The sequence below is a fragment of the Pongo pygmaeus genome, chromosome 10 (assembly GCF_028885625.2).
Source record: "Pongo pygmaeus isolate AG05252 chromosome 10, NHGRI_mPonPyg2-v2.0_pri, whole genome shotgun sequence".
In the NCBI taxonomy this organism is placed as follows: Eukaryota; Metazoa; Chordata; class Mammalia; order Primates; family Hominidae; genus Pongo; species Pongo pygmaeus.
Genome location: NC_072383.2, coordinates 95,352,004 through 95,372,736, shown reverse-complemented (window position 1 = coordinate 95,372,736; position 20,733 = coordinate 95,352,004). Strand labels below are relative to the sequence as shown.

Below are 20,733 nucleotides of genomic sequence, written 5' to 3'. Positions count from 1 at the left end.
CCCGGGAGTTCAAGGCTAAAGTTAGTGATGATATGATCACTTCAACCTAGGCAACAGAGTGAAATTCCTGTCTCCTTAAAAGAAAAAAAAAAAAAAGGTGGAAGCTGACATCTCTGACTTGAGATCTTTCCTTTTTTAACATATACATTTAATGCTATAAATTCCCCTGTAAGTACTGCTCTAGCTGATTCCTACAAATTTTGATATTTTGTTTTCATTTGCATTCTGTTCAGTATAAAGTAGGTTTCTTGTATTCAAAACAGGTGGATTAAAAAAGAGCAAGACTCAACTGATTTTAAAAAAGGATAACTGACAATTTACATTTAATTGACACAGCTATTTAAATCTACTATCTTAGTGTTTATTTTCTATCTGTCCCATTGACTCTTTTTTCCTCTTTTGGATTTTTTTTTATGACTTCATTTTATCACCTTTACTGGCTTACTAGTTATTTATTCACTGATTTTCTTTTTGTGGTTGCTTTAGGTCTTATAATACACATTCTTATCAGTTTACTCTCAGGGAATGTTTTACTGCTTCACTGTCAGTATAAGAACTTTAGAGCAGTATACTTTCATTTCCATCATCCCAATCTTGGTATTGTCATATATTTCACTTTACATATGTTAACCGCACAACACCCTATTATTATTACTATTTTGCTTTAAATAATCTATTGTCTTTTAAATAAACTTAAAATAGAAAAATATTTTTTATATTTACTCACATATTTACCACTTTTGGTGTTCTTCATTTCTTTGTATAGCTGCAGATTTCTATTTGGTATAATTTCCTTCTAAAGGCATTTTTTTTAATCATTTCCTGTGGTGCGAGCCTGCTTGTGATAAACTCTTTCAGCTTTTCTAAGTCTGAAAAAGTTATTTCATTTTTGCTTTTGAAAAATATTTTCACTAGGTATAGAATTCTAAATTGAGCTTTTCTTTCAGTACTTTAAAGATGTTGCTCCAGTGTCTGACATTCTTCTCTCTGTCCTTCTATGTGTTTTCTCTCTAGCTACTTAAAAAAATATTCTCCCTTGTTGCTGGCTTTAAGGAATTTGATAATGATGTGCCTTGGGCATAGTTTTCTTTTTATTTCTTGTGTTTGGGGTTCATTGAGTTTCTTAGGTCTCATTTGTTGCTCTCAAGAATCAATATCTGACAACTGTTTCACATATTTTCTTTTTTAATTTCAGGTGGGAAGGTAAATCTCTCATATCATTTTGGCCAACAATGAAATTTCAATTTCATGTTTCCTATTTTTTGCATATAACATTTTATTTTTTATACTTACTTAGCTTTTAAATTCCATGACAAAAATGTTTCATCTGTACACATAATTACTAAAATTATTTCATCCCACCTCTTTTAATATACATTATGTGCATTTATTTTTTTAAAAAAGCAACAGGAAAATATTAATAGATTTAAATACATCATGTAGGCAAAACACACTAATATTTATGTCTTCTAAACCTGTTAGTGATATACAAGGAAACTTGTTACAAGTCATAATGCTTTCATAATCTGTCAGGAAAAGATCACATTAACATCCCTATATGCTTCAGTACAAATGTATTCTATAAACCACACTGGGTAAAAGTAATATTCCTGTTTTTATTTTTGGAAGTAATTATTAGTAAGTTTATGCTTATTAAATATATCCTTAACAATTTCCATCACTTCAGAAACCCATAAAGTTAGTGAGCTAAAGTTTTTGTTTGTTTTTTGTTTTAATTTTAGTAAATATTTTCACCTCAGAAGTCAAAATGGGGCAGAAGAGCTATACAAAGGTACATAGTTTAAATCTTTGGGACAAGAGACAAGAAGGTAAACAAATCAGTAGCCCTCCCAAGCTTCACTTAACCTAAAATTGTAGATCACAGTAGGTAGATGTATACATCTATCTATTGCCAAAGAGGTATAACTTATTTTGCCAACCTTTCTAAACAATTTTATGGTAAGGCCAATAATATAAAAATATTATACACAGTACAGAAAGAATTAAAGTTAATGATAAAGACCACAAAATAAAATAATCCAAACTTCTTACTTGGAAAAACAAAATAGCAATAATACTATAATATTTAGTATCTAATATGAAATCTCCACTCATTATAAGTTGTCATGTTGATTGAAATTTTGCAGTACAATGTTGCATGTTACTAATGAGAAAATCAGCAGATAGATAGCTCTTGTCGAGTCCTATGAACCTTAAACATTTTTTATAGGTAAAGATACCGTAAAAATACCACCAAGGAATAAAGATTTGTCAGAAGTACAATATAGTAACATAAATGCAAAAGATATCATGTAATTTGTGCAATTCAAAATTCCAAAAATTGTCTTATCAAACGTACAATAAATAATAGTCATACTTGACTTCATCAAGTTAACAAAATAATTACTAGCCAACCCTATGTTTTATTAGTCAATGGCTTAGAAACACCAATTGCCATTTTAAAATTACTTTCTCCATAAAAATAGAAGGCATATCAAACTCTTTAAATCTCAACTATCCCCAAAAATTTGAAAGGCAATTTGTCAATCAAAAATATATGTTAAAAAAGATGACTAAAAAACAAACATAACCAATTTTTATGCACAATTTTCTTCTCTTATGAAAAAGGGTACTTAGTGGATGGCTAAAGCTTTCAAAAAATAAAGATCCTGTTGACTTTCCTATTAGGTAGATGACATACTGTACAATTTTTAATATAAAAATATACATATTTTTAAGATGAAACAGTTGTTGGTATAAAATCCCATCACCCTTTTACTTTTACTTGAAAAAAATTTTTTCCCTGGAGGCCACGAAAACAATACTGATTCTATGTAGTTCTGTGTTGCCAGAAACTTCCCAAATTACAGAACATTAAGGTATTCACTGAAATTTCAAAAGTGGGCCCGTAGTCTTTTGTTTTCTTCTCGTAGTCTTTCAATTTCAGCCACTAAACCTTCATTCACTGAGTATCTTTCCAGCAAAGAATGCATTTCATTCTAGAAAAACAGGAAAATGCTTTTTAAATTATTGATATTTCACATTTATTTGGCAGGCTATGTTTAATATACTTTCAGCTATCATTTCTCTCATGTTCAATTAACTAGGTGAATGATATTTCTTGTACTTAACAACTTACTAGTTTGTTAATATAAATGGAAGATCGTTGGTGAAATTAGTGTATTTGGAAAATTTATATTTGCACATTTAAGATGCTTTTTGCTTACTTATCAGGAAGAAAGCCACTGAAAAAAGAAGCCTTAAGTATCTCAGAGGTTAAAAAGGAGGTGACCAGTTAAAATCTATTTTACTTAGTTTATAAAACTCCCTATTTAGCTTAAAAACTAAATAAAACAACTAAAATATATTACCTTTAATGGATTTTTAAAAATTCACACAACTCTACTTTCATTTAAAATATTAAAATAAAATTTGCCATACATACCAGTTGCATATGAAACTGTTTAATCATCTCCACTTGCAAATTCACAATGTCCCTATGGCATGCTTCTCTAGGAAGAATGTAAAATACTTTTTAGAATTACAATAGTTTAACCAATTCTAGGTCATTCAAGAAACTCACTAAACTTTTTCATTTGCCAAATTATTGAATGTTAATAATTACTATAATAATAAAAATACCAATGCACTGAGCATTTATTTACTATGTGCTAGGCACTGTTTCTTTTACTTTAAATGTAAGAACCCTTTAAAATATCTTCACAAGTAGGTGCAATTATTACCTCTATTTTACAAAAGAAATAACTTAACCAGAGTAGTTATAACTTGTTCAAAGTCACACAACCAGTAAATGATGAAGCTAGAATGTAAACCCAGGCTGTTTACCTCCTGAACTCTCCGATACTATATTCCTTTATATAGAAATTGTCATTAAGACACAAACTTATCTTACAATGAAATACAGAAAATTCACTAGTTTAGAAAGATCATTTTATTATTATCAGTTTAGCTATTGAAAAAATACACTTTCAGTACTAAGTGGCAATTTGGGTGGATATAGCATGGCTTACTCAATAAAATGCAATTAATTCATGCCTACAAAAGAATATGTAAAAATTATGAAGTATAATAACAAAAGAAACAGTCACCCACCACACAACTTATGAACTAGAACGTTACCAAATCATAGAAGCTTCCTGTGTGTTCCTGTCTGATTCTATCACTTAACTCTTGGGAAAAAGCCCAAGAAATAAGTCATTACTCTCCTGAATTTTGTTGGACAAAGAAATGCTTTTGCTTTTTTAATACATTTGTATAACATATAATCTGCAGTCAATGTTTTCATTGTGCATGTTTTTGAGCATTACAAAAAAGGGTACCATATAGCTTATATTTAAGAAATAATTCAATATTGTTTTGAAGATTCATGTTTTATGTATCTGTAAATCATTGGTTTGTACTGGTGTATCTATTTTCCTGTTAATATTTTGATTGTTTTCAGGTTTTTACTATTCCAATGTTGTTATAAACAATCATGTATTATCTCCCAACCCACATGTGCCAATATCCATTGATGATATAACCAACTATAACTCAAGTGTATACTCAGTTTTACAAAATCAGGCAAATTGTTTTCCAAAGGCAGTTATCAATGGATGTCACCAGTATAACAGAGTTCTTCTTGCTCTATATCTTCATCAAGACTTAGTATTACCAGATTTTTTATATTTTCCCATTTACTAGGTGTGACACGGCATCTCATTGCATTTTTAGTTCTCTGATTAATTGTGAAGTTGAATATCTTTCCTGTGTTCATATACCATTCCTCTTCCTTGAAATGCTTTTTCGTATCTTTTTCTTATTCATTTATAAGTGTTCTTTACATAATCTGATCCTTTGTTATTTATATGAGAACTGCAGATATCTTATCCCTTCACTCTGTGATATCGTGTGATAAACAGTTCTTATTAATGTGCTCAAATATACTATCCTAATAATGCAGTCAAATTTACCAATGTATTTTTATAGGCAGTGCATTATTTTATTTTTAATGATTTCCTACCATGAAGTTACAAAGTTTTACAATGTCAACTTTTAATCTACATGGAACTGATTTTTCTCAAGAGCATGGAATCTATACTTATTTTTTACAGGAAAAAACAAATGTCACAACACAACTTACTGATTATTCCATTTTTTGCACATAAATCTGCAATGCTACCTCTCTATTATTTCCATATATGCACAGGTTTCTTTCCAGCTTATTTCATTCCTTTGGCCAGTATGTCCTCCCTGTGCCATGCTATATATCTTAATTATACTTTAATAATTAAGCATATTCATCTGACAAATAAGTCCCCTTCAACCTTATTCTTCTCTGTAATGTCTTAGTTATTCCTAGATTTTTTTCCTTCCATACATATTTTGGAATCACTTCATCATCTTCTTCCAAATCCCAGCTGGGATTTTAAATTGGGATTGCATTCAATCTACTGACCTATTTAGGTGAACTAATATCTTTATAATCGCTCCATTTATTTAAATGTTAATGCTTTTAAACAAAAAAAATTTTTAATGTTTTTCGATAAAAATCTTCACTACCTTTGGTAGATTTATTCCCAAGTAACTTACTATTTTTCTGTTGTAACTATGAGGGTATTTTTAAAAATTTCCTCTTCTACTTTCAGTTATAGTAAAAACTATATTGAAAACAAACAAAAACACGGTATCAGGGAACCACCGAGGTAGCCAGGACTTGAAGGGCCATGATCTTGCAAAGAAAAGACTACTAGGTAAGCTCTTCATTTACCTCTGTTTTTCCTTCTAGAGTATGTGCTGATTCCACAGTGTGGAGAAGAAACTGAGCTGAAGCAGTGGCCTGGAGGTTGAGATAGTCTCGCTGGGTGGGGGAGTATTAAGAGTTTGGGCCTACCAAGGTAGCCAAGGCTGTAAGAGCCAAGGTCTTGAAGAGGGGAGGCCTGCAGAAAAGTAAGCCTGAAACTGTGTAATTTCCCCTCGAGACATCTGTTGACTACTAAGCAATGCTCGCACTGGGTTAGATGGCAGGAAACCAACCATAAAACAAGCAACTAAAGAGCACAGAAAGTATTCTGGAAGTCTTGTGATGCTGGCAAAATAGAGGCTGAAGTTTGGGACCCACCAAGGTAAAAAAGAGAGTGAATACTCCAGACATTCAGCTGATGTCCTAGAAAAGACTACACACTAGGAATAAAGGCAAACTGGAAACAAACTAGTGCTAAGAAAACCTGAACCTAGTAACCAAAGGATCAAAGAGATCTGCTTGCCAAAAGAAACTTACATCTTCTTAACAGACAACAGAAACAGATGCACAGATTTCCACTTAGGATGTATTAGGTTGGTGCAAAAGTATAATTTCTCAACTCTAACAACGAAAACAAACCTGATAACCTATAAATCATATTATTTTAAATTCAACCAAGAGCTGAGAATGCAAAGAAATCTAAATGAACTAAAATCCAGAAAATGAGGAGTTCCTCCTAGGAGAAAAGAGACCCATGACTAGGAGAAAAGAGACCCATCTTCATGCCCTTGACAGAGTAAAAAGAACTAGCTGAAATTTTAATAAGATTTTTAAAAGCCAAGTAAACACTGCTTGATAGTTTAGAATTCCAAGGGGTCCCAGCCACAAAGAGAGTCTCAATTTACTCACCAACTTTTTCCCACAAGCCTTCATTCAGCGCTCATGTAAAAAAAGTAGGGACAAGTGTAACAGGAGGGCTGAGGGAGACTCCCTAAGATATAGATGCACAGAGCCTGGTGAAGCCTTAGGGCGGCAGAAAAGAACTGAGAGTAACCCCTCTAAGGCACTCCAGGCTCTCACGGAGAAGATGGCAGCCACGGGAGGATGGCTGAGAAAGAGCACCTCAATACCCTCTCTGTCCTGCCAATGATAGGTGTAGATGAACACCTAGTCTGATGAACACCTAGGCAAATGGCAAAACAAGTGAATTTATGGAAATCCTCTGAGCCACTCTGGGTCTTCACTGAGTACCAGGCAGAGGCTGCCTATGGTCAAAGGGCAGAAGAGCTGAGAGAAGTCCCTACCCACCACTCCTAGGTGCAGACATGCAGCACAGGGCAGCAGAACCAAGAGGCACTGACTGTAGGCCTTCACCAAACATGCTGCAGCAGCTCTGCAGAGCTGGAAGTGGAACAGACACACTTCTTCTGAGGCACAGAAAGCCAGGAACAGGTTAGAGAGTGAAAAACAAGCTCCAGCCACCCCGAAAGCTGGCAGCGGGGCAGTAATGCACAGCGATTTCAGAGTTGCTCCAGCACTCAGATCCCTGGGTCTGCTGAAGGAAAGGCCCTGAGCCCACTGTCCTCAAATCATCTGAAGCCAGTGGTGAACTGACACCCAAATGCTTGTTGAATAAATGGGTAATAAATAGATAGCACCCATTACTCCTGTGCTTAAAAACTCTGATGGCTCTCCATTACCTGTGTGTTAAGACCTTCACAACTGTCCCTCAGGCCTGGTCTCTTACCACGGTGCCTTCTCTCTGCAAACATTCCTAGAATGTATGATCATGTCTCTGCTCAAGCTGTTCCCACACATGTCAGTATAAAATAAAATCTCTTCAGTGTACCTTTCTAAATCTGCCCCCACAGAAGAACTGCTCCCTTCCTGTGATTTCAACATCACTTTGCTCACACTGTATTATAGTCAGCTGTATCCAGACAGTTCTACTATTATGCCATAAATATTTATGCACTCCTGAAAAAAACGTATATTCTTTAACACTGTGTATTAAAAATAACAGAACTTAGGGAAAAAGGATTAGGGCAAAGCACTCAAAAACCTATGCAATTTTGTAACCAGAGCACAACAAAAACAATTAAATCCTAATAAAAATACTAACATAGTTAAAAAGACATAGTAAAAATCTAATAGATAATTATTGAATAATACCCTTACTGTGAAGAAGTGATGGTCACTTAATGGAAGAGGATAGAAGGATTGCGGCTATCAAGTTACAGAGGCAAGAGCAAAATGCCCAAAGATGGGAAATAATCACAAAATAAGCACTTCTAACAGAGCACACAGCTGAGCCAAGAGGAAGTGAATAAAAAGAGATGGATGCTGACAGGGTTTGCTGCATTCAGCTGTGTTCAGGTGTACTTTATTTTGGCTGCTATTACACGAACAAACAAAATTTCCTCATCATATTGTCAACACTGTTCTATTTTACTGATCCCAAATGAATTAATTCACATTAAGAGAAACACCCATAGCAGAACACACTGCACCTAGCCCAACTACATCATAAGGCCTTTGTGGGCAGATCATTCATTTTTGTATCCTTAGTATCTAGTACATATACTAGGCAGGGTAAATGCCAAAATTATAATTTTTCTTTAAAAAGTATTTTTCGACATTTAAAAATATATTTTAAAAGTATTTTAAAATATTAAAAGGAAGCATGCACCAACAAAAACTGCACATTTTCTCCAACATTCTTGCTTACAGTAATCCAAATCTGAGCTACAACATTAACTATAGGTTAGAAAGGAAAAAAAGTACCAATGATTTTAATAATTGAAGATAGCTTCCAAAAATATTGAGATGATAAAAGAAAGCAGCATTGTAGAACACATTCTTACAATGTTCACAATTCAAAGGATGAGAAAGACAAGGATAAGTCTGAGAAATAATTTTTTTTTAGATTAAGTATTACATTCTGATGCATTCTATTGGAAAATATTCAGAATCGCACTTTAAAATATATTCTTCTACTACATTATTGCACACAGCATACCTAATAGATCTATGAACATACTGCAGGTAAGAACCCAATTTAAGCTTACCAGAACTTGTCCATATTTTAATAATAAAAAAAGTTCACAATGGCAGTCTGCCTGCTAGACTGCCCTGCTGAGTTACCTAATAATTGCCCTAGGTAAATGTGCCTTTTCCTGGCTCATAATCAATAAATGCAGTATGAAAAGATCAACAAAACTCATCATGTTTTCTATGGCTTTAGGGCTACCAGAACCTAGACAATAGTAACCAACAACATTATCTATAGTTCTGGTTTTACATCTAAAAAAAAATAAGTAAGGTCTAGATAGAAGGAGTAGTTTCTCAGTTACTACCTAAAGTCATCCAACGTTTCCTGTATCATGTTCTGAATAAAACGAATTTGAATGGAAGTCAATGGTGCATTTTGCCGGTTATTTCCAATGGTGTCAGCTATTTTTTCTGAGAGTGAACTGGCAACTCCAGCAGTGACAGAAGATGCTATCTTTGGATCTAAAATAAAGAATGAAGAAAATATTAATAGTCAACTTGGACTGAGAGATATCAAACATTTCTAAATAAGATTTGGCATGTGGAAACTTGAAAAACTGGCAAAGAAGGGTGTTCCTATGACATTTAGAAAAATTCACTGTCTGGAATACAAATCTTAGAAACTTTCTGTAACATTATTTCTAATAGTCATTTATCTATATATATAAACTGCCAGCTGTCTAATGTAATACCACATGACAGAGGGATTAATCTTGAAGAATCTATGAACCATTTCCTCTTATAAAAGATGAATGTGACAAGCTGCACCATAAACTAGATAAACCAAGACTATTAAAAACAAACAGAAGGAAAATAGGAGTAAAGTACTGCTACAGGAAAAGCCTTAGAGTTTAAGCTAATGCAATATATATCCACAGAAAACTTCAAGTAAAATATAGATATTTATATAAGAGTTGATTCTAAACAAAGAGTTGCTTTGTGTACATAACTCTTAGAGTTAAACCAAATATTCATTTAAATGTGATGAAGTTTGTATGGGTCTGTAGCACAAACTCTAAGGATAAGACTTTAATATGAAAGAGAAAAAGACATTTTCAGGTAGTTAACCACCCCTTTTCAAAGGGTCCTACATAATAATTCTATCTCTACCACATTAAAGACACATATTACACTGAAAATCTAATTTACACCAAAAGATCAAATCAACGTACCTGAATTTAACAATTCATATCCATTTCATTGTCTTTAGTAACACTCACACAACAGAAGTGTCCATAAACTTTAAACTCTTTGAACATTTTTAGTCTATGATTACTGTATTTCTCCTTTACAAGTTAAATAATTGGGATGATTTTTCAATCAAACACTTTCAAACATCAGGAAGTTTCATGTACTTACTTGGAGTTGAGGATCCATTGATTGGGGGTTCACATATCAACTGGGCTTCAATTTCATTCTCTGGCTTTTCAAATTTCTCAGAATTTCTTGTTTGGTTAGATGATGGAGAGGTATTTAGATTTCCACTTTCAGCACCAGACGTGACCAACTTTGCTAACTTTATATTTAAAATAAATAATGACTTTAATATACAATTTTTTGTTTTACTCATATTACCCATATAATTTTTGCCTACTTCTCTCTTTTGTCCCAGTATGTAGGTTCAGGGAAATGAAGGAAAATAGGAAGAGATATAGAAGAAGAAAAAAAAAAATGAGAACTGGAGGCAAAATAAAGTAACATTTACTAATCAAAAACAATCTCAACAATAACATGATGAGGAAAAGCTCATTTACTAAGTACCTGCTGTTAAGTATCATTTAAAATAGAGATAACTGGCAAAACAAAAACAAAAATACCATGCATGTGGTAACTAGTCAATAATATTTGCAAAATAAATCAAAAGATGTTTTTGTACTTCTTACATGGTATCTTTTCAATATCATTCTAAACAATAAATACGAAAATACAGACATATTGTACACCCAATTGGCTTGGCCTTCCTGGTAATTTTTGATCATTCTGAACCCTTACATAAGAAATTAAATTCTATATTATATATATATATTTTAGCAGAAAGTAACAATGATAAATTCCATTCTTAGCACCATCAGTTTGCTCTAATGATTTAACCACCAACTTGATGTTGTATACTGCAATGAAATACACTTTAAAAGGATTCAGGGATAAAGTGTTCTTGCACACTTTATCAAGATATATCAAGTATCTCATCTTAGAAAAATACTGCAACTTTCCATCTGCTGTAACCTTCAACATATCCAAAGCGAGATTTCAAAGTATTCTGTAGTTATTAAAAACTGACATCAAGACCTATGAATAAGTGCATAGCACTGTTAATAATTAGGATACATACACTGGCAGCCACCCACTTTCTACTGATAAACACATACAGTGAGTTCAGTATCATTTTCAGGCAAATACCTGTTTGAAGGAGTCTTTAGATTCCTGTTTTCCCATATATATTTTCTTAGACTCAGCTGTCAGATCATGATTTTCATTTTCCTCTTTCCCTGGAGATCCCATAAAGACATTAAGAGGACTAGAATGCAATACTGAAGTACTTGAAGTTACTGGATTTTTTCTTGGAGGAAACACTGAGTTCAACTGCGGTAGAAAGTCAAAGCCTGGAAATGAGGGAAAAACTGCATGTGCACATGGTGTCCTCCAATCTTGGACACTGAAGAAAAGCATTTAATATGATAGGCAGATTAACATGGGAGAAGATATGGATCTGCATTCTGAAGACTGGTTTGTTTCTCAGATATACCCCGCAATTGATATGTATTTTTGGGCAAAAGTCTTAAACTTTCTGTGACTATTTCCCGATCTGCAAATGTAAATGATGATATCCATCTCCCAGAGTGGTAAGGCTTCAAAGATATTATTTGTGAAAATACTTTGAAAACAGCAAAACACAATGTTTTAGTCAGTATTAGTTTTTGATAACTGAAAATTGTTAATTTGGTATATATCTGTGGTATGTATCTTGGAAGGCAATTTCTGAGATGGCTTCTAATGACCCCTGCCTTTGGCGTCGCTATCCTTGGGTAATCTCTTCCCTTTGAACGTGGCTTGGACCTAGTAACTTGCTTCTAACAAAAGTAATATGAAAAAGTGGTGAGATGTCACTTCCAAGATTAAGGTTATTAACATAATCTTAAGAGGGGGCTTCCATTTTGGATGCCCTCTCGAATTCTCTTGTTCACCGGCTCTGAGGTAAGCCAGCTGCCATGTTGTTGGCTGCCCCACATATAGAGAAGCTCATTGGCATGGAACTGATACCTCCAGCCAACAGCCATAGGAATGAGCTTGGAAACAGTTCCCTGCCCAGTTGAGTGTTAAGTTGAATGAAGCTCTGGTTGACATCCTGATTGAAGCAGGAAGATAGACTTGAAGGCAAAGGTACTCAGCCAAGTCATGCTCAGTTCTTAATACACAGAAATTATGAGATGATAAATGTTTATTTTTTTAAGCCTCAAAGTGTTGGAGAGATTTGTTACACAGCATAGATAATACAATTCACTTTTCATTTTCACGAAAATACTTCTAAGTAGTTCTTACCATCTCCTTTGCCTATGGACTCATCACCTCCCTTGTTAACTACAGCATCTATAACAAATTAGAAAATCAAATTTTAAAACTAGTGAAAAAGAAACCATATCAATTTAGGCTTCTTATTCATTCCCCAAAGAGTTCAGAGACTAACAATCTTAAAAAGCTAAATATGAGTGAGGTTAAAGGTAGGAGAGTACTGATTTAAATTTCTCTTTTACATTATTTTAGCTTCATTCACACTTTAGCAGCAAATATGAACAGATAATTCTATAGTACAGTCATTTAATGAGGCAGCAAGGTATAGTGTAACAAGCCCTGGAGTAGGGGGTAGGTTATGGAGAGCTATAATCCAGTTCTGCCTATACCACTTAATAGCTTTGTGACCTTGGACAAGTCTCAAATGCAATTAAGTTTCAGTTTCTGCATCTATAAAATGGGGATAACGTCCAGATAAGCTCACAAAATTGCTTTGAGGATCAATTAAAATAATACAAAAATATTTTGCAAAGCAGAACAAAGTTTTATTAGTGTTTATTTCCATGGTAGAATATGTATAAGATTATTTTAATCCTGTAATATTCATTTGCCAGTCCATAACAAAAATTGTAAAATTCAAATTTAACAGGTTAATAAAAAATGAGCCAAAGTCATTAACAAATTTACCAGAAATTCAAATGGCCAATAAACACACAATTGTATCAGGAGAAATATCATCTATGTGCATGTGTGTATATGTATCCAGTAATTGCACAGCACGTACATGCACACTTTTAGAAGTTATTAGCTTATCAATACTTTGGAACTATAATGAATCTGGTGGGCGTATGACTCAAATGCTAGTAACGTTTTCAAACATAGCAAAAGTAATTAAAGAAAAAAGTAATTTATTCATTTGTCTTAAAAACTATTAAAGAGAATTTAATTTATAACTCAAACACTTCCAAAAAGCCCCTTTGTACATTCTTCAATGCAAAAGTTGCTCCAGAGGAGTCTCACTGGCCAAACCTCCCAATTCAGCACTAATCCCAGAAACCTTTCTCAACTCCAGCACTGGTCACTTTTCTCTCCACCTACATCCGTCCTCTGTTTACCCTTTACTATGTAGTTTGACGTAGTTTGACTTCTCTTCATCCTGAAAGAAAAGAATCCTTCCTCTTTCAGTTTGACTTAGCAATTTAAATAGAAATTTGCAGGCCAGGGTAAGGCAGAAGATACTCAATAATTCTGTACCACCACGTATGTATTTATTCCTTCTGACGATAAAATTGTAGAAAATTTGGAAAAGAGACAATTTTAAAGTAAAAAATGAAATTGTATAAGATAATGAGTGGATGAAACAACTTCGAGATCCTGCTGTTGACATGGTACATTTATAACAATAAATACACAAATCTTTGTGGGCTTCTCTGAGTATTTTCTGAGATAAATTTGTAGAAATGGAATTACAAGGCCAAAAAGTATGAATATACTAACTCTGTCAAATTACCCTCTAGAAATGTATCCATGTTATTAATATTGCTGTTAGCAATGAGGTAATTCCATTCCACTAAGAAAAACATTATGGATGTTAGTACCAAAAAGACACACCTAAACAATGTACTTAGTTCAGACACTATGAAGAATAACAAATAATGCTTCTATTTATCAAGCTGGCAAAATTTGCTTTTTATTATGGCAACTTTTTTGTGGGGTGGTGGGAGGTGTACACCTATACACGCACAATTTTTTAAATTAGGAAGACTTTTTTGCATATCAAAACATCTAAAATTTTAGGAACATTAATTTAGAAGTAGATACAAGGGACAGATTGCCTATGAAGGTAAAAACATCCTTCAAGAAACTTTTGTGGAAATTAAAATGCTAACTTGAGAGCTATCTGCATAATTCCCATGTGAAAATTACCAGCATATATTTTACAATGATAACATTTGAAATATCAGGGCAAAGAAAAAGATACCACCCCAGGGATGGAGAAAATTAGCAAACTGATCCGTGAATAGAGTTGGACTGAAGCTATTATTCACATCTTTTAGCCAGAATAAAAATATTAACTACCAGCAAGATAACAGGATCCTCTGAACAGACTTACCATCTCTGATAGGTGAGAACATGTCACCTAAACTACTCTTCCCAGTATCATCAAAGCTGGAGAAATCCTGATTTTTTCCACTGTCTGTTTCCTTAGATAAAGTGTCTGTGTTTATGCTTCGAGGCAAACCTTATAGGAATTAGATATAAAAATCAATGTTATTACATATAAATAAATTTTATCATAAGCTAGGTTGTAAAAATTAATGTATCACTCATATTGTTGGTAATATTACAACTATGAGCATAAGGAGAATAAACCAGAATATGACAAGAGCTAAAGTTAACCAGGATTTTCATGGAACAATAAAACAGAATATGACAAGAGCTAAAGTTAACCAGGATTTTCATGGAACAAAAGGTTCCTCAAAAGAAAACAGCTTATTTGTTCATACAGTAATACCTTATTTTAGCCATTTTGTTGGAATTTTTCTAAAATAATTTATATACTTTGCTGCTCTCTTAAAGAACACTGAACACAACTTACTTTTGGTATTGACTGACTCACGATCATCCACAAATGTGATTTTTTTTTTTTTAGTCTGTAAGGCATATAGAGCGATGCCTAACATACAGCAGGATTCAATTAATGTTACTTTTCTTCCCTGACTTGCAGTGAAGGGGTTTTCTGTCTTTTCTTTCACTAACAGTGGGGGCTTAACATTGCCCTCAGCATTACAGATCTCAAAGGACTTCACTAACCTCCGTAGTTTCAAAGAGGAAGCAAACCAGAACACCAAACTCATAAAGAATAGTATGGTAGACAACAATAAAGAGACGGCAGCAGTTTATTTTTTCTGGCAGTGTATAAACACATGGCTTTAGGGTAGGGACCTTTTAAGAGGAGCTCAGCAGGCTCAGTAGCTTCCGTTTCATTATTGGAGTAAGGACAGTTTTAGAGGTTCAAAAATTTTGATTAAAGTCTGCCATCAGGATTGGTAGCACGTTACTGTATTACATCTTAAAAAGTGCTTTATTTGGCATCTCAGGCCCAAATGAAAAACTGAAAAGTCTGAGATGAAAACAAAGAACAGCCTGCATATCCAAAAATGCCCAAGACTGGCTAATAAAATAAACTTTTCTAATAACACCTGCTATAAAGTTAAAATATTACCAAATCATTTGTACTATTGTTGAAGAACGTCTATAGCAAGAGTTCAGTTGTTATAAAGAAGAAATTTTCTCTCCTTTTTTCTAGGTCCTTAACATGTTTGAATGCATAACTCAGCCTCTGAAACTTTAGGAAACAGAAGTTTGGTATCATTTGAAAACAGCGCTAGTCTTATTCTTTTCTTCTTAAATGGTGATTTCCTTCTAAAACTAAGTACCAATAACAAGTTTAGAGAAGTTATTTGAAATAACTAAATCAGGACAACTTCAATAGAAGCAATAGAATTTTTTTCTGAACTTTAATTTTACACAAAGCTTAAAATAATAATAGTGATGATCATGATGACCACAATGATAGTATCAACACCATAGTGTACTGAGTGCCTACCATGTGCCAGGTAGTTCCAATACATTTTCTCTGATTTTCACAATAACCCTAACAGTTAAATGTCATCTTAAATGTGTGCAGGAAAAAAATGAGACCCAGAAAGGTTAAGAAAATTGCCTAAAGGCATCCTGGCCGGAAGTGACAGATCTGAGACTGAGTCTACTATTCTCAGTGTTTCAGAGGCAAAGAAAAATGTGTGTGTGTGAGAGAGAGAGAGAATGAAAGACAGAGAGAGGAAGAGAAAGAGAATGATGAAGCAAATGTGGCAAAATTTATAAAGTGCATCTGCCAAAGGGTAACGCTCAGTTGTCTGTACTATTCTTAAAACTTTTCTGTAAGATGACAATCATTTCAAAATACAATTAATACACCAACATTGTTAACTTTGTGGGGGCAGAGCACTTACTTTGCCAGAAATGTTGGGAATCTACCAAGAGTTATCGTTAATCCATGACCCTGAAAGATCCAAGTCTTTGATTTACAAATTAATGCTGTCTTTGTTAAACAAGAGCCTTCTTACTATAAAACTAAATGAATAATGGAGAGACTTCAGAGAGTTTACAGTGAATAAGAGAATCTTTATTTTGTTTAATTTTTGAAAATTTTGAAAAAAGATAATTTTCATAATATAGTTAATTCAACATGTTGGCAGACATTACTCAAAGTTATATTTCAAAAATAATTTCTTCCTTAAGTAGATATCAATTGTGTTTGTCTCCAGGAGTTCCTAAATAAGAACCTAATTATTTTCCTAATATATAATGGCTCTTATATAAGGATGATACAGATATTCACAGGAAATTAATAGTGAATATACTTACTTTAAAATACTACACACTATCAAGATCAACAAATTAAAGTTTTGCTTCTACTTGGAAATAGCAAAATCATGCTAAAAAAAACACCAATAAATATTTTTGCCCAAGTATTTATCCTGAAAAATTTAAAAGACATGGATATATGTATTTCTACTGAGCACAATATTTCAGAAACATACTAGTATACCATGTAGACTTTTTAAAGTATTTGTTGCACATTGACAGTATAGCATAACTTCTTAAAATAAAAATGAAAAGGTTTTCAGGAATTTACAGAATATTTTCTTTATTGTGAGCAAGAAATATTTTCTACAATAAGTATGAGAAAGCTTATCATATAACACATCAATAAAGTCTAAATGAATCCTGTTGCAGAACTGTTTCATCAATGACATGAGAGAAGAAGAAATCATTAAAAATTGCAACATTCTCATTTATTTTTATTTAATGAGGAGATCAAATCATAAGACAGTATCAAAGTTTCATATTTTCTACTGGTTAATCTGAAGACACAATGAAAAGCCATTCAGTCTGTAGTAGTATTAAGGATGAATAATTTCTGAGTTAGCCTCCTTCCATTTTTAAGATAATATTTCTCACAAGAGAAGTTTAGCTAAACAATAAGGGCCTTTTAACATTTTTGAAATTAATAGCCAAAGTTACTATTTTCACTTCTTCAATGATTTTCACTTCTACTAATTTTACGTAAGTACTCAAATAAATTTGAGTTCTAGGTTCTTGAAGAATGTGCTAATTATATGCAAGCCAAAAACAAAAAACAAACAAAAAAACAAACCAACCCTCCAACAGTATATATGCAACATTTACCTGCTTTTTCTTGAACAGCAACTGTTCCTTTCCCCACAGCTGATGTCATAGGTTGTGGTAGAACTGCGGCAATGGACGTGGCGGGTGCTTCTCTGACAATTCCGGAATTCTCAACTCCTCCACTAGCAGCATTCACATTAACACTTCGTTTGTTCACTGTTGTGGGCTTATTTGAACAGCCTTTATTTAAACTTGACTGAAATGTAATAGAATATTTAAAAGCTCAGGTTACTAATGTTTCATACTATACATTAACATTTTATAAATTCCCTGTTAGATTAAAAAATATATTTTTTTCCTTGCAAATCTTAAGCTTGCTGGCGGATCTGAGTTTCCCTCTAAATCAAAATGTCTTTTAAAATACTTTTAAAAAGAGAGATATATAAGAAGAAAAAAAAGTTTTAAAACTAAATATCAAATGGCTTTGTACTAAAATTATTATATATTACATGTAAAATCATTATGCAATTATGAAACAAAACTATACTGTTTAATTGACCACATATAATTTCCATATTCTGAGTTAGATTTATTTAATAAAATAAAAAATGCTGAAAAGAAAATGTCTCACCTTGGTAAGAACAGTGGAGTACTGAAATGCTATACACTGCACAGATGTCTTGTGAGCACTGATGGTCTTAACTGGTGATTTCAACATTCTTAAATCATATTGATATATTTTCCCCCGGGAAGATCCAATAGCCAAAGTGGCTCCATCAGGCATGAAATCTACCGCAGTTAGAGGAGAGTCAGCCACTAAAGTTTTCACTAGCCTTTGGAAAGGAGAACAAAGTATGTGTAGATATGTTAGTGTGTACAGGTATATTAGCTTATATAAGTAACTATATACCAAACCAGTTATTAACACTTCAAACTGGTCAAAGAGCACACATATCCCAAATATTTGTTTAAAGCATAATTTCAGAATTTGACTTAGAGACATTTCTAATAAAATGGCATGTAGAGAACTGCTAAACATTCCATCTTACTTTTCTATTCACTTCCAATAGGTACATTCCGCATCTTATAGAAGCAGCACCTATTTCTTTAATTATTACTCTGACAGTGAATGTAGCAGAACTGTCTATTACGCCACAAACAGGGGCTCTGGCCTCAGGTTGAGGAGGGCCTAAGTATCCACTTTCCATTTATTGACCTGCTTAGGCCTCATGAGGACTATGACCTTTCACAGGGGAGCAGCTGTTACTTTGTTCTTAGTTGTACACTCTTGGCCAAAAAGCTAAGAGGAACACAGTTCACATGCTTGATCCTTAGGAAGCTAATAAAGAAATACGGATGGTGATCTGCTGAAGCTGAGCTCTTTACTGGTGTGTCTAGTAGAAAAGAAGAATGGCTTACTGGGCTCTCAGTAAATTGTTCCTTAAAAGAAGACAGCAAATAAGTCCTAACAGTAAAAATTCTAGTATCATAATAAAGGCTGACAGTGGGACCTTCCCTTGTAGTAACACTCATACTCCACATGATCTACAGACAGTGGTAAGCATCTTGAATACAACTGTATCACTCTTGCATTCTTTTGTTTTTGTTTTTTTTTAGCTAACTAAGCATACCTAAATTTAACAAGAAGAGGGTACAGTGGGCCCAAACGCTTAGAAGATTATGTACACCAGTACATAATCAGTATTTCTCAAGTGGGTACTCCCAGGTTGTCCCTGGTTGCTACCAGGGAACATCTGACAATGTCTGGACACAATTTAGCCCATTGGTATTTAGTAAACAGAGGCCAGGGATGCTGATGAATATCCTACAATACCCAGGACAGCCCCTCACAACAAAGAATTACCCAGCCCAAAATGTCAATCGTTTCTAAACCTTCTTCTAGATAATCAGTTTTAAAGCAAATTAATCATTTGGGTTAAAAACATATGCATTTTATCATATTGTGGAAAAGATGCTAAAATTAAAATGTGAAATCATTAAGATGTCATCTCTCTATGTTCATGTTTCAGAAGTACTCTAAATACTACCTGCAACCCATCTATTTTTTTCTGCATGAGAAGAAAATTCTTTCTTACTAGATTCATCAACTGTACAAACTTTAGGACTCCTGGACATTAATCAGAGGTCTATACAAATCACAAATATGCCTGTTAATGGAATAATAGCTATTTGTTACTAAATTAAGAAATAAGCATGTCACACTTACTTCTTACTTGAAGTGTCATAGAGGATGATTCTTTTATCCAAGCCTATGGTTACAAAGAGCAATTCATTGACAGGAGAAAAACAGATGCCTGACGCTGGAGCTTTGTGTACACTGTCAAAGTTGTGGTATGGACTCTGACTATTTACATCCCAGAGAGTTACTATTCCATTATCCGAAACACTGCCCAGTAGTGATTTCTTAAACAAGGAGTACTTCAAGTGCCGAACAGACTATACAAATGAAAGAATAAATTTTATGTAATTATAAGCATTCATAAGGACATTTGATATAAGCCATATAAATTATGGCCAACCACACTATTCACATGGGGTTTAGGATTTCTCTGATGTGTAAGAGTGACAGGTTTCAGCCAGACGTGGTGGCTCATACCTGTAATCCCAGCACTTTGGGAGGCCGAGGCAGGTGGATCATCTGAGGTCAGGAGTTCAAGACCAGCCTGGCCAACCTAGTGAAACCCCATCTTTATCAAAAATACAAAAATTAGCTGGGCATGGTAGCAGGCGCCTGTAATCACAGCTACTTGGGAGGCTGAGGCAAGAGAACCACTTGAACCCAGGAGGCAGAGGTTGCAGTGAGCCAAGATCACACCATTGTACTCCAGCCTGGGTGACAGAGTGAGACTGTCTTAAAAACAAAACAAAACAAAACAAAAAAAACCAACTCTGTCTTAAAAAAAAAAAGAAAAGAAAAGAAAGGGTAACAAATTTCAATCATGACAACCACAGTGTCATTCAGTGGACCATAAGATGACATACCAATACCTGAAACATACCAATCAATAGTCTATTAATATTTGTCATTTTATTATCTTGGAGTATAGCTACCTCAATCTTCCCCTTTCAGACGAAAAATATAATACATTGAGATTATCTACATTAATTCATCAGGGTTAGAACAGCCACCATATATAAAACGCCTAGTCACAGTCAAATCACCAACAAGTATAAGGGAATACTGGGAGAAAAAAAAAAGCAATATTTTGTAT

The 20,733-nt window shown here is 33.7% G+C and overlaps 1 protein-coding gene across 4 annotated transcripts in view; it reads right to left on the bottom strand.

Annotated features, from left to right (window-relative positions):
• Nucleotides 1-1,365: 1,365 nt before the first annotated feature.
• NEDD1 (NEDD1 gamma-tubulin ring complex targeting factor) overlaps nt 1,366-20,733 on the bottom strand; it is a 46,010-nt gene continuing 26,642 nt past the window's right edge. For all 4 annotated transcript variants that reach the window (XM_054445389.2, XM_054445390.2, XM_063646601.1 and 1 more), the window contains 10 exons: nt 19,728-19,957; nt 18,132-18,333; nt 17,561-17,756; nt 14,418-14,546; nt 12,335-12,382; nt 11,195-11,397; nt 10,154-10,310; nt 9,100-9,256; nt 3,446-3,512; nt 1,366-2,999 (listed from right to left, as the gene is read on the bottom strand). In XM_054445389.2, coding sequence (XP_054301364.1) covers nt 2,895-2,999; nt 3,446-3,512; nt 9,100-9,256; nt 10,154-10,310; nt 11,195-11,397; nt 12,335-12,382; nt 14,418-14,546; nt 17,561-17,756; nt 18,132-18,333; nt 19,728-19,957 — 1,494 coding nt within the window. In that variant the 3' untranslated portion in view covers nt 1,366-2,894. The remainder of the gene's footprint in view (nt 3,000-3,445; nt 3,513-9,099; nt 9,257-10,153; nt 10,311-11,194; nt 11,398-12,334; nt 12,383-14,417; nt 14,547-17,560; nt 17,757-18,131; nt 18,334-19,727; nt 19,958-20,733) is intronic.